General features: G+C 37.6%; 1 protein-coding gene across 1 annotated transcript in view; it reads right to left on the reverse strand.

The window, feature by feature from the left end:
• The window catches only part of LOC106881553 (uncharacterized), a 38841-nt gene that overhangs the window by 19189 nt on the left and 4991 nt on the right, over window positions 1-14661 (reverse strand). Inside the window, exons 2-7 of the mRNA XM_014931986.2 lie at window positions 9609-9794; window positions 8386-8472; window positions 7184-7312; window positions 6090-6244; window positions 5219-5607; window positions 3987-4230 (exon numbers count right to left, since the gene is read on the reverse strand). Coding sequence (XP_014787472.1) covers window positions 3987-4230; window positions 5219-5607; window positions 6090-6244; window positions 7184-7312; window positions 8386-8472; window positions 9609-9794 — 1190 coding nt within the window. The remainder of the gene's footprint in view (window positions 1-3986; window positions 4231-5218; window positions 5608-6089; window positions 6245-7183; window positions 7313-8385; window positions 8473-9608; window positions 9795-14661) is intronic.

A 14661-nucleotide genomic window follows, 5' to 3' on the forward strand; every position in this document is an offset into this window, starting at 1 on the left:
TATATATATATATATATATATATATATATATATATACACACACGCACAACCGTACACGCGGCATACATTAAATACATAATATATAACACTAGCTATGGGAGAAAGAGAGAGCAGTTTTCCACATGACTCGACCATCAATGGACGTGACGACATCGCTATGACGTCATTGTCCTTTCATCTATGCCGCCCCTACTATGAAAATCTAGTCACAACTCTAGCTATGACATTTTCCTTTCTCATTATATTAGCTTTTCAGATCTTATCTTCGTTTTTATTTTATTTAGTGAAAGGTAAATTGTATTTGAAGTGAATTAATCGCTTTTAAACGAGTCAGAAATGCTGTAGTTGTTGCTGTGGTTGTTGAAACGTGATGCAGCACACCTATGATTAAAAGGCATTCCAGTTGTGGCCATCCCGTCTTTATCGACATAATCTAGCCGAGATTACATTATTCAGCATATTCTTTTTTTTTTTTTAAAGACAGTCGGGCAGATTTGAGGGATATTTGGCTGTTATTTCTAGCAGGTTGGGCGACCAGTTAGAAAGAGATTCCATTGTTTGTTGGTCGTGAAGATTAAATGGAAAGATAAATAAAGATTTCTGGGTTCACATTCTTGCACAGACACGTTGGAACGATCTGGAGAGGGTATTAATACCTAAACCCCCGCCTCCCTCTATTTATATAACAGTAGGTGAAGAGAATGAGGAAAGAGGGAAAAAGAAAGTGAAAGAAAGGGAGAGAAAGAATAAGACGGATAATATCCAGAGGCTTAGAAGGTGTCCAGATTAATTAATTTGTTACTATAATGTATGACAAATGGAAATAGATTAGACAGCAACTGTGATATCATACTCCAGGGCAGCATTTTGCCCTCCCTATATGTAATACTGAACGCCTTCCTGCAGCCTCATAAATCAGCCAGTTAGCAACTGAAACGGGTAAGTAAACAAAGGCTGACACAGTTCAATGCCGTCTTAAGCTGAGACTTAACTCATTCAGCCGGAATTTAAGAAGGAAATAACTATACTACGGCTTTTAATGTCTTACATCATATTAGTTTTGAAACAAATAGATTATGTCTGAATGTGTGTGAGAGAGAGAGAGACAGACAGACAGACAGATAGAGATCATCACCATTTAACATCTGCTTTTCCATGCTTGCAAGGGTTGGAAGTAGTTTATTTGAGGCAGATTTTCATGGCCAGATATCTTTCTTGTTGCCAATCCTCACGTGTCTCCAAGGAAGGCAACAATTTTTCCTATGGCCAGACATGTTCTCACACAATACTGGAAATGAATGACACACCTTGTATGACGTATTACGTGATGTCAAAACAAGGAGACACAAATACATATATAATTGGGCTTCTTTCAGTTTCCAGCAACCAGATCCATTTATAAGGCTTTGGTTGGCCCAGGGCTATAGAAGAGGACGCTTGCCCAAGGTGCCACACAGTGGGGCTGAACCTATATATTACTGATATATACAGATATATATTTTAAGATTTTGCTAAGGCATGGCAATACTAATACCAGGTGTTAAAACACCATAAACATATGCTTCAGAATAAGAAGCTCCAAGGAAATTATAAGGTGATGCACAAACTTTCAGCTCAATATTTTGTCACTATTAGCTGGCAGAATCATGAGCATGCTACAAAAAACGCTTAGCAACATTTCATCCATTTTTACATTCTGAGTTTAAATTCCACCGAGGTCAACTTTGCCTTTCATCCTTTTGGGGGTCGATAAAATAAGTACTAGTTGAGCACTGGGGTCAATGTAATTGACTAACCACCTCTCCAAAATTGCTGGCCTTGATCCAAAATTTGAAACCAATATGCTGTGGCCAATTAGCACCAGAGTCTGTCCAAGCAGCCTACGATTAACGGGTTTAGCGATGACTGCCCCATCTTTATTCCAGACAGTGTGTATCAAGGACTCTGTTAACTAATGTATTCCTGTTTTTTTAAGATTAGGGTATAATTTGAAGGAGATTTAAGCACAATATTTAGCAGGGCTCCATTGTCAGCTTTGCCTATATTATGGATTAAAGTAATGAAGGAAAGTGTAGAATCTGTCCATGTTCAATCCTCCTACCATCACTCTTTCTCTCTGCCTTTCCTCTGTCCTTGAACACTTATAGCCATCACTCTATCTCTCTCTCTCTTACTATCACTCATCTTTATTGCTATATACACCACTTGTTTCGACATACATCATTCTCACTTTCGGTACTATTTGTTCTTTTTTTTTTCCAGAACCATCTCCATCTTATTACTTTCTCTTTCCTACATCACTCATGAAGAATTGAGAGGACATTTTAGTGTTGCCAAAGACAAGACAACTTCACAAGAAGCAGTTTCATGACAGAATGTGTTCAGTACACTCTGTAAAGTTGTTGGTGTTAAGATCATTAAGCTGTTGAAAACCACACCAGAATGATAATGTATATGCAAGATGTGGTCCCCAACATCTTGTCAATAGGTCTATCAGGGATGGAGATGTTGGCAGTAATTTCGACCAAGAATTGACTTGGACCATAAAGATCTGTTCAATATAAGCTAGGATGGACAACAGACATAAGATGAAGATGCTGAAATTAAAAGTAGTGTGTAAAAATCTATAGCAAGTGAATATGTTTATAAAATGTTTCCATCTTCCTCAATGAGTTTAGTATAAAACAAATAGTCTGGAGAGATTTTTGGGAGTGAGCTTAGAGACCAGTGACAAAAATGGAACGAAAAACTGGACAGCTTCTAATTCACATTCTTAAGGAGAATACTCAATATCAAGTGGTTGCAAAGAGTGCTAAGTATCACAAATGAGGTGACAAGTGTCAACAGTATCATGATGAAATAAGATGCATATGTTGGAACTTGACTGGATACGTCCTCAGATAGGATCGAGAAAATGATTGTATGGTGACACTAAAAGTGACAGCCTGAGAGGGAAAGAGCAGCAGGGTACTCTAAAACCACATGGCAAAAGGACCATTGACAAGGAAAGGAAATGAGAAGTGTGGAGAAGCTGGAATGAGGCCAGAACTCTGGCAGAAAACAGAGCTGGTTGGAGAGATCATGTTGCAGCCTTATGTGCCTCGTGGCACAGAGAGAACCAATGTATAAGTGGGTTAGTCTATTGAAGTGATGTACAAATAGCTATGATATTAAGGTTACGGACTGCTAATCACAATGAGTCTACTCTCTGTTACACTCAATCAAGCATGCTCCTTCAGAAATGGAATCCTCCTTTATTTCCTAATAACATTTCTATACATGCACACACATTTTCATAACATACCAAACGTGCACTAATTCTTTGGGGGACAAAACAATGTTGTCTCTTTCAACACCTTCGCCCTCCACACAAATCAAACACTGGGCACTGGCTGGTATCATTGTGTCTGATTTTATCTCATGACAATTACATGTCTACAATATAACCAAAACTGCATGTCAAGGATTTAACTTCCTTCTTGGAACCAAAAAGTGACTTCAGCCACAGTGCACAAGCTATGAGTAACCTCTTACCTTTACTCCTTGAACTCCCTTCAGACGTTAACCTGTAAGCCACACTAACAGGGCCTGCGAAAGCTAACAGGCCTGCACCACCCATCTACAATCCAAAATGTAAAAATCAAGAGAAAATTATTGGGAAAACCACTCAGCTGTGGCTAGCCCTCATTGTTGAGTGGGAAGTAACCAAAAGGATGATTCAAATCATCATAATCATGATCATCATTTAATGTCTCTTTTCCATGCTGATAAGGGTTGGACAGTTTGACCCAAGCTGGCAAGCAGGAGAGAGCTACACCAGGTTCCAGTCGTGATTTGGCTTGGTTTCTACAGCTGGATGCTGGTCCTAATGCCAACCACTTTACTGCGGGTGCAGGGTGTTTTTTATGTGACATTGGTGTGTAAAGAGATTTGCTCCAAGAAACTGAAAATATGTCTCAACATGTTAGCAAGAAACTGATACTTACTGAGCATAAATATGAATGGAACACTCATGAAGATGAGAGTAAGACACTGCAATTTGAACTTGGTTAAATGGTCCTTCAGGTAAAAGAAAAGCAAACCGTTCAAGATGGAATGACCATGAAAGTTCTTGCTGTGACTGAAACCAGTCGTTCATTGAAGTTAGATTTGTCAGACGAGATTTTATGAGAAATTTCCAACAGTTTTGGACAGAATTGAAGGCAATCAGTGACCTTTTCATGTCTTCAGCTGAAAAAGGAAAAAAATAAGGTTATAAAATAGAAAAGAAGGAAGGAAAATCTGGAAGAAAAGGCTTACTTGTTACTGACAGTGGTTGGAACACCATTTTATCATCGCTGTTATCAGTGTTTAAAGTCCACTTTTCCTCACTTTACTGAGGCAGATTTTACTATGGCTAGATGCCTTTCCTGTTGCCAACTCTTACTATTTCCAAGCAAGGCAACATTTCCCCATAACAAGACATGTTTCTGCAGAATGTTGGAAATGAGTGACATTCATTTACAACAATCACAATGTCAGAACAAGGACACACACACACACACAGAGCAAGCGTTTTTCAGTTTCTGTCTACCAATTCCACTCATGAGGCTTTGGTTGGCCTGAGACAATTGTAGAAGACACTTATCTAAGGTGCCACACAGTGGGACTGAACCCAAAACCACATGGTTGGAAAGCAAACTTCTTAACCACACAACCACATCCATATTTACTTTAATCAAGGCTGACTTAAGGCTACGCACCCAAAGAAAAACAATTGCCATAGATGTCCTAATTAGAAGTAACTTCACAACAACCACTTACTTAATACATTTAAAAACACGGATGCAATACTGGCTTCAAATTTTGGCACAATGCCAGCAATTTCAGGGAGAGGGTAAATTGATTACATCAGCCCCAGTACTCAACTGGTACTTATTTTATTGACCCTCAAAAGAATGGAAGGCAAACTTGACCTCACCGGATATTGAATTCAGGACATAAAAATGGATGGAATGCCGTTAAGCGTTTTTCCCAGTCTTCTAACTAATCTACCAGCTTGCCGTCTTGCACAGGTGTAGTATTTAAAAGATGCTTCATTTCTGAAGATGAGGTTAATTGTCCTTCCTGACCCACCAAAAAAATAACACAATTATAATTGTATTAACAATAACTCATCTTAGACATTTAGACATATAAATGATAACAATGATGATGATGATTATCAACACATTCTTACAAGATATGGATTCTGTCAGAGCAAGAAGCTGCTGGTAAGGTGACATCGTGTTTAGTAATGTTTCCGGGTCAAAACTGACAGCCCCACATGGAACTAAGTAACTCACAGATGACTCTGTCTCATAGCTCGAATCACAGCAATGCAAGAATACAAGAAATTTTGATGTTGGTTTTACTCCAATCTTTGGTAAGGTGTCTAAGGCACATGTAATGGTTTCGGTACCAGAGAGATGTTTTACATCAGCTTTATCACTAGTGGTGGTGGTGGTGGTCATTGTAGGAGATCTCTTTCCTGTTGTGTGCAAGTGATTCAACAGACAGTTACCAGAAGCCAAAATGTCGTTATGTTCTTGATCTGACATAACCAACAGGGAGACATTTCGGAACTTTCTATATAAAAAAAAAAATTAACACAAAAGTAAATAAAATAAACAAAAAAGGACATTAAATAATGGTTTATAATTTAGGCATGAGGTCAGCATTTTGAGTACTTAATTTGAATACATTATTTACATTATTTACTACTAACCCTAAGATTCCGAGTTCGATTTCAGGCAATGACCGGAATAATAATAATAATAATAATATCATCGAAAAAATACCTTAGGAATGAGAACCCAGGTTCGAAATTTCCCCAAGACTCCTGATCAAGGCTGGAGGGTATATCAGCCGAAACGTTATGTTAACAACAAGGCAGTCTCTATGCAGCCACTTAATTAGTAGAAATAGCAGCTAAATCTCATTCAGATCTCACCTTATATTAATGAAGTTGCCTGATATTTTATCTTTAAGGGATGAATCATAATCACTTCTTCTAGCCATGGAACACCAAATATGAGGTTAAAAAATGAAAGAAAAAGAATTATTCCTACCTAGAAACTGTAGGTTTAAAATCCACACCAACGATCCACTGCTCTCCAACGATTTTCTGCCAAACATCAACAATTTCAACATCCACTTCTGCAGGTTTGGTTCTCTTCGTTTCAACTACACTTGGAGATCCTTTGATGAAGGTCATCATTCTAAACTGACAGAAAGACAACAAAGTCATGTATATTAACAACAACAACCATAAAGAAAAATAATACTAATAATAAATAAATCGTTTAATATGGATCTCGAAGTCAGGCGGTGAGCTGGAAGGATCGTTAGCACGCCGGGCGAAATGCTTAACAGTATTTCGTCTGTCTTTACATTCTCATTTCAAATTCTGCCTTTCATCCTTTCGGGGTCGATAAGTATCAGTTGTGTACTGGGGTCGATCTAATCGACTGGCCCCCTTCCCAAAAATTTTGGCTATAATAGAAGATACTTGTTCAAGGTTTTGGGTTCAGCCCCACAGTGTGGCACATTGGGCTATAACTCCAGGCTTACCAAAGCCTTGTGAGAGGATTTCAGAGACAGAAACTGAAAGAAGCCTCTCTCTCTCTCTCTCTGTGCATGCGTGTGTGTGTCCTTGTCTAGACATCGTTTGATGGCTGTAAACAAGCATCACTGTCATACAAGTGGTGTTGTTCATTTCCAGTCTTCCATGAAAAACATGTCTGGCCATGTGGAAATATTACCTTATTTTGAAATAGGTAAGGATTGGTGGCAAGAAGAGCATCTGTCTGTAGAAAATCTGCCTCAACAAATTTACTGTCTGACCCATGCAATCACGGAAAAGCAGACAGTAAATGATGACGGTGATGATGATGAACTTATGTATATAAGTCATCACTGAGAAAAACAATATGGGTGAGTGACTGACATGACATATCGTTAGAGACTGAGAGACATAGCAAGTCTGGGGTGTTTGAAGACATTAGCTGAACGTTGCTCATTAACAGGACGTAATGCAGTGTTGTGTGCTTCCTTGATACATATTGAATACAATTACTGTATTTTGGTGCTGCTATATTACCATGTTGAAGAATGCTTTCAAGATCCCTGTGCATGATGATATTGGTAACTAATCTATACTTACAGGATTCACAGAATCTGGAGAGAGCAGATTTCTGTTGCCTTCACCATTCAACAAGTGACATACGTCTGATATAAATTGATTTTGTTCATCGATGAGCCTTTTTTTCTCTTCAAGGGTCAGAACATCTTGCTGAAGAAAATATATATCAAAAGAAAACATTAGTTGGAATTTGGTTAAAGACTGACATTTCATTGTAGCTAATAAAACAAAAACAGGTGTGTGTGTGTGAGAGAGAGGGGGAGAGGAGAGGAGAACAGATGAAAGTTAAAAGAGAACATATAGTGCAGTCATGGGTCAGCAATCTTTTCCGAGAATTGGGCTGCACGAGACATGACTCAGCAGGCTGCCCAAACTACTAAAGGAAATCAAGGCAAACTTTTGTTAAGCACGCCATTCAGAAAATCCTATGGTGTGTGAAAGTATATTAGGTGGGTTTTCATTGGGTGTGGTCTAGGATATATCCAGTCTATAATATAAAGGGACCTAATTTGTTTTTGCTTTTTTTTTGTTATTGGGTTGACCTTGAGGAAAAGGCTGTGCCCATGACTTATGCGGGTTCCTGGAGCTTTTTGAGATCAGTGCAGTAAATGTCCCTCCTGAACAGCTGCAAGTTAATAGTTGCAGGTAAAACATACAATTATTGGTAATGAGGGTATGAGACATTTTGGCACAGCTGTTTTGGCATCGCTGATTCGATGCTAATTTACTTGACATAACATGTTTTAATATTTCTTTTGTTTTCTCTCTCATTCTTTGTTTCTGTGTGTGAATATATTTCTCTTTACGCATGAGGTGGAAAGTGTTTATTTCAATCTCCTTCAATTAATTAATGGTTACTGTGAATGCATGTATGTCCATGTGTGCACATGAGAGAGAGAGAGAGAGAGAGAAGGGTGTTGCCTCCAGTGCCAAAAAGTATTGTTGACAAAATACACTGAATGTCCAGTTAGCTGTGTCGAGTTTATCAGTATCCAAACAGTTATGCCCAATTGTCTCATTCTGAGTTAACGAGAACAAGTGAATTAGGAGTGCCTGAGTGGGAGTATATGGAAGTGATCAAAGTGCAGCCAGCCTTGAAGAAAAGATTACTGTAGTAGTGAATGAAAAAATGAAATATCACTTAGTGAAATGCCTCAGATATGTGACTAGCACTCAAGTTTGAATTAAAAGTGGTGTCACGAACTATAAAAAAAAATACTTGCCTGTATTTGCTGTAAGAGAACCTCACCAACAGCAGGTGGACAAAAATCTCCATCATTAAATGCTGTATTTTCATCCTGTACAAGTTTCTGGAAATAACCAAAAAAATGTTGAAAGGAGGATAAAAAAAATTATACGATTCTGCTTTGGTTTACATATGAATATATATGCATGTGTACACTTATACATACAAGTGTGCTAATCTTCTGAATGATTCACAACAGTCTAAAATTTATATATATATATATATATATTTGGCATTAGGAAAGGCATCCAGCTGTAGGAACTTTGCCAAATCAGACTGGAGCATGGTGCAGTCTTCAGTCAAACTGTCCAACCCATGCCAGCATGGAAAGCAGATGTTAAATGATGATGATGATATATATCATATATACAGACAAACAGACAGGCAGATAGATATACAAGACATTAAAAATGAGAATGGAGTCATTATACATACTCGAAAATTATTTTATTACAGTATCATATACAATACATTCACTTTAAATCTCTGTCCGGCACGTGTTTCTAGTGCATAGATATCCTAAGATGTGGCATTCAATTACATCCTGCTGGTTCAATTGCGTTATAACTTCAACCAGGGTATATGTATCTATGCAGCTTTATTGAAGGTGTTACTACTACAAATTTTTGTATGTATGAATATATATATATATACACACATCTTCATCATTATCATCGTTTAACATCCATTTTCCATGCTGGCATGGGTCGGATGGTTTGACAGGAGCTGGCCAGCAGAAAAGCTGCTCAGGCTACATGACTATTTTTCGCATGGTTTCTGCGGCTGAATGCCATTCCTAATACCAACCACTTTACAGAGTATACTGGGTGCTTTTTATGCAGCACGAGCATGGGTGCGTTTACTTGGCACCATTTTATGTGCTGCTTGCACCCACAAGCTGTGCCCCATTAACTTTCATAGATCCTCAACTTCATGTCATATGTGTCTGCCAATCACATCAATGTAATTGAGTGGTCATCATCGACTATTAGTGGGGAAGTCTCCAAAATAATGCAACTGATATTGTTTATTGCTTAGCATGAGATCAGTGATCAAAACGGCCTACTCAGCATTGAGCAGTAATAACGATGAATATGCCCATAAATTTCGCGTGACATCACTGACCCTATATTTCTTCCCCTCTCCCTCAGCCCCTCAAAAAAGAAAAGAAGGGGAAGAAAGTAAAAAGGGAAGTCTTACCATCACATCAGCATTACCATCCTGAAAGTGATGGCATTCCAAATCAGTAAGCAGCCAGAATTTAACCAACTCTGAACCCTCTGTTTCCTCATTGCTATGAAGACCCAGAAACAATACCTGCTGTGTTCCACACTGAAGAAAATCTTGCACAAAAATCTTGTTAACATCTTTGATAACAAATTTTACCTGAAAAGTTAGGTAATGAAATATATTAGATATAATAAAATGACTCCATGAAATATAGTAAATGTAATAAAAAAAAACTAATAAAGCAAGGACTTGCTCAAGTAGTCAGTTTTGTCAGAGATAAGGAGTTATATCTAACCAAAAGTCACTAGAGTGGATGCCAGTGTTAATATAAGTAAAATTCTATGACAATTTTAAAGTTATTTGCTCAGTGCAGCTACTGTTTATACCTTGTTCAGAGATTTATTATATATATATAAATACATATATATAAATATATATATACATAAATATATATATATATATATAAATACATATATATATATAAATATATATATACATACATATATATACATAAATATATATATATACATAAATATATATATATATAAAAATACATAAATATATATATATAGAAATACATAAACATATATATATACACATACATATAAATATATATACATACATACATACATATATATATATATATATATATATATATATATATACATATAATTGCAGCGTGGAAGGTGTTTATAAGCCATTTAAAATAACACACAAAATCCGTTAGATTCACTTCAACATTTAAATTTAATTTGTCAAAATATTTTCATCGCTTTGAGACCGCGACCTGTTCACTGACAAAATTCTGTGCTGCATATATATATATCTATATAAACATATATATATATATAGAATTTTTTTTTCTGCAGTTTCAGCTCAGAGCTGTGGTCATCTGATGCTCTGCTGTTTTGCTACACTGTTATTACTGAGAGCCTCCTCTAATATGTGGTACTTGGTGAAAAATGGGGTTTGATGTAGCTACCCTTATTTGCACCTCTTGCCGTGAGGTAAGTTCATCTGGGATGAGGTTTAGCTTTGATTTAAAAACGCCTACATATATTTTGTGCAGGTTCCATAGGCTTTTTGGGAGAATATTAAAAAGCTGTGGGCCCCTGAAAATCAGGCTGTTGCAGTAACTGGTCCTGAAGCACGATGGCGTTACTGGGATTTTTGGCACAATGCAGTGTCGTCCCGTTCTGGCATTGGTGTAGCTTTCAATGCCAAAATTTGGCACAATTCTTTCCAGGATCTTCCAGATATATATTACTGCATACCTCTCCTACCTTCTCACCAGGGAGTAGAGACATGCAACATAAAGAATAGCCTTCGAAACACGGAGTAGATGGAGCAGGAACAACTGATGAAGGGAAATATTCTTTATGTTGCATGTCTCGTCTCTTCTTTATGTTGCAGGGGTAGCTCTCTGAACTTTGCCCAGCCTAAGCTTATTCTCACAGCTACGCTCTTGGAACAACCACCTCCACTACTAACCTGGTCGCTTAGTTACCAGAAGCTATCTACTACCTCTACCTTGCACCTCCTGGCAGTTGATGGAGTCTATTTTCTGCACATGTTCAGCATTTATTATGCCTGTGTATCTTCTACATACAAAAGTTAATTTCTGTTAACCTTCCTTTGATATTGCTGCACCTTTTGTGTGTCCAAAGCTTACACTGGATGCATTTTATGGAGTTTCTACTTACACCTTTTCTACAGATTGAGCAGGACCATCTACCTGAGGAGATTTGTGACTTGTTTGCCTTTCTGTTTACTATGACTTTGGTTTTTGCTAGGTTAACTCTAAGGCCCTTTGATTCTAGATCTTGTTTCCATACCTGGAACTTCTCTAGCTCAGGTAGTGATTCAGCTATAAGAGCAAGGTCATCAGCATAGAGGAGCTCCCAGGGGCATCCTGTCTTGAATTCCTCCATTATTGCCTGGATGACTATGATGAACAAGAGGGGCCTGAGCACTGATCCTTGGTGAACCCCTATTTGTACCCTGAATTCTTTGCTGCACTCGTTGCCCACCCTTATATATATAAGCAAACTTCCAAAGTCTTGTGTGTGGATTTGGTAGGCAGAAACTGAAAGAAGCCTTGTTGTATGTGTGTCAGTACCACTGCTTGACAACTGGTATTGGTGTATTTACATCCCCATAACTTAGCAGTTTAGCAAAAGAAACTGATAGAATAAGTAGCAAGTAAAACACTGGTTGAATTCTGACACATTTAGAACATGAGGAAAGGAAACCGCTCCTATGGAGAACATTGATGTTCAGTCACTTGGATTACTGCTCCCAAAAATGGCAAATTAACAGCAGAATGAGACATTCTAATGTCACTGTACCAAGAAGATTGCCTCAGTGCAATAGATAAACTACAGGAAGTGGTAAAAAAGGGCTGAGGCTCCACTCTCTGAAGAGAAAATGTAAAAAGACATGCAGTGAAATATATGTGAAGGATCTTGAAACATCTAGCAGCCAACTTTGGGGTTGAAAGCCATACCAGTCACTGGACTGGATGCGACTCCATAGCACCAAAGATCCTGCCCTCTCTGTCCAAAGGAACCTACACTGTAACAACTTAGGGTTCAAAGGTCTGCAACCTTTCAATATCTTGTCAAAAGGCCTCAGAGGCCTGAGGTATAGATGTGGATTAAATTTTTTATCAGATGTATCGGATGAAACAGTATCCAAGCAAGAAATGCAAAGAAGGTGACCAGTGTTCAACTCACTACTTTACCAAGACTGATTCTGGAGAAATGGTCAGGAAGTGAGTCTAAGATAAGCAAGTACTCACACATGGTGGTGCCCTAGCATGGGCATGACCTCTGGTTGAAACTGATAATAGAATGTTAGAATATATACATATTTATATGTGTGTGTGTATATGTATATGTTTGTGTGTGTGTATATATATATATATATATATACAAAAACATACATATATACATATGTATAAATATATACATACATACACACACACAAATATATGCATATACATGTATATGTATAGATATATATACATATGTATAAATATATATGCATATATGTACACGTGTGTGTGCGCATATATTATTATTATTATATGATCGCCACAGCCTGCCATGTACCTTATGTATACCTCCTCCTCTTTTCTTCTTCCTCTTATATTTAGTATTATTATAGTTTTGGTTTTGTTTGCTATTTTACCATTTTTATTTGTATTTTTTACTTATTGTTCCCTCCCTATACAAGCAACATAAAACACTTGACCATTGCACATTGTATGAGTACACTTTTGATGCAAGTCTGATGAAGCATCCCCCCAATACAATCAATTACACATATTGCATGATGGTTCACAGACAATGGCTTTAGAAATGGAGAGATACTGAAAAAATTCTAATTAGCAATAAAGATGTGCTAAATTCATTCTTCCATCTAATTACTTTGATTATATATATACATAGGCACAGGTGCAGCTGTGGTAAGATGCTTGCTTCCCAACTACATGGTTCTAGGTTCAGTCTCACTGTGTGGCACCTTGGGAAAATGTCTTCTACTAGAGCCTCAGGCCAACCAAAGCCTTGTGAGTGGATTTGGTAGACGGAAACTGAAAGAAGCCCATCATATATATATATATATATATATAAAAATGTGTGTGTGTATTTGTGTGTGTCTGTTTGTTCTCCCACCATCGCTTGACAACCGATGTTGGCATGTTTATGTTCCCATAACTTAGTGATAGAATAAGTACAAAGAACAAGTCCTAGGATCGATTTCTTTGACTAAAGGTGGTGCTCCAGCATGAACGCAGTCAAATTACTAAAACAAGTAAAAGAATATATGCACTTACACACATGTGCAGAACCTTTGCCCTCACATCCCATCTTCCCAACACCTCCCCTGGCCGTGTTCATCTCCCACTTTCCCTTGCAAAGTTACCCTCTGCTCCTATCGAATCTTTAGTCCCTTTTATTATATACATCTCCCTGTAATTTAGGTATACACCCTATCACATCTTGAACTTATCTCTCTCCCCCTCCAACTGAGAGAGCCATGTATCTCTTCTACAGCAACACACACATTTCTGTTCCTCTATTCATAATCTGCTATTTTCATCAGCAAACTCAAAGCTACTTTCCTCAATACTACTCCCCAATCAGCTGACAGGGCTTCATCTTGCAAGTTACTTGGAGACCTCACTAATGCTGGTGCCACATAGAAAGCATTGTGTACATTGTGTAAAGTAGTTGGCATTAGGAAGGACATCGGACTGTAAAAACTATACCAAAGCAGACAGTAGAACTTTCTAAGTCATTTGACAGGAGCTGGAGTTTTAGTTCATTCTGCTGTCTTCTTTGACCCATAATACTTAACTGTTTCAATGTTCATAAATTCTGATGATTCACCATGCATCGCAATATCTCTAAGAGATTTCTTCATCATTATTATAGCCAAACAGTTCTTTTGAGGTAAGTTGCTGGCACTATAGATTGATGACACGTTTGATTTGATCTTTTTTTCCAAGACTAATAAAAATCTTTCTCTCTAAACGGTCAAACAAGGGTTTCCACTTACTTGCTGGAATCATTGTCTTTATTTTTGTATTCAAGAGTTCATTCTGCTACCTCCATTGTTTCATAATGCTTAACTAATGCCTTAACATTCATAAACCCTGACGTTTAACTCTGCATTATAACAATTTGAAACAAGAGCACTCACCGAGCACAAACCTCCGTCAAGGCAACAGCGTCTTCTCAACGATTAGCCAGAGATGATTTTTAAAATGAGAATATCTGAAATAAACTTAATTGCTCTCACAAACAAGAATACTAAAAATGAACCTGACCGCTCTCAAAAATTAAGTAGAAAATCTGGAAAAATAATCCAGAATCCTTGTCCAGGACCAGATTGATCCCAAAATCTAATCAGTTCATGCCAGTTAACATCCCTGAAAGTTTCATCCGAATCCATCCAATGATTCTTGAGATATCTTGTCCATGGACAAACAAACAAACAGCCCTTTTTAGGTCTTAAA

This window comes from Octopus bimaculoides, chromosome 13 (assembly GCF_001194135.2).
Source record: "Octopus bimaculoides isolate UCB-OBI-ISO-001 chromosome 13, ASM119413v2, whole genome shotgun sequence".
Classification (NCBI taxonomy): domain Eukaryota; kingdom Metazoa; phylum Mollusca; class Cephalopoda; order Octopoda; family Octopodidae; genus Octopus; species Octopus bimaculoides.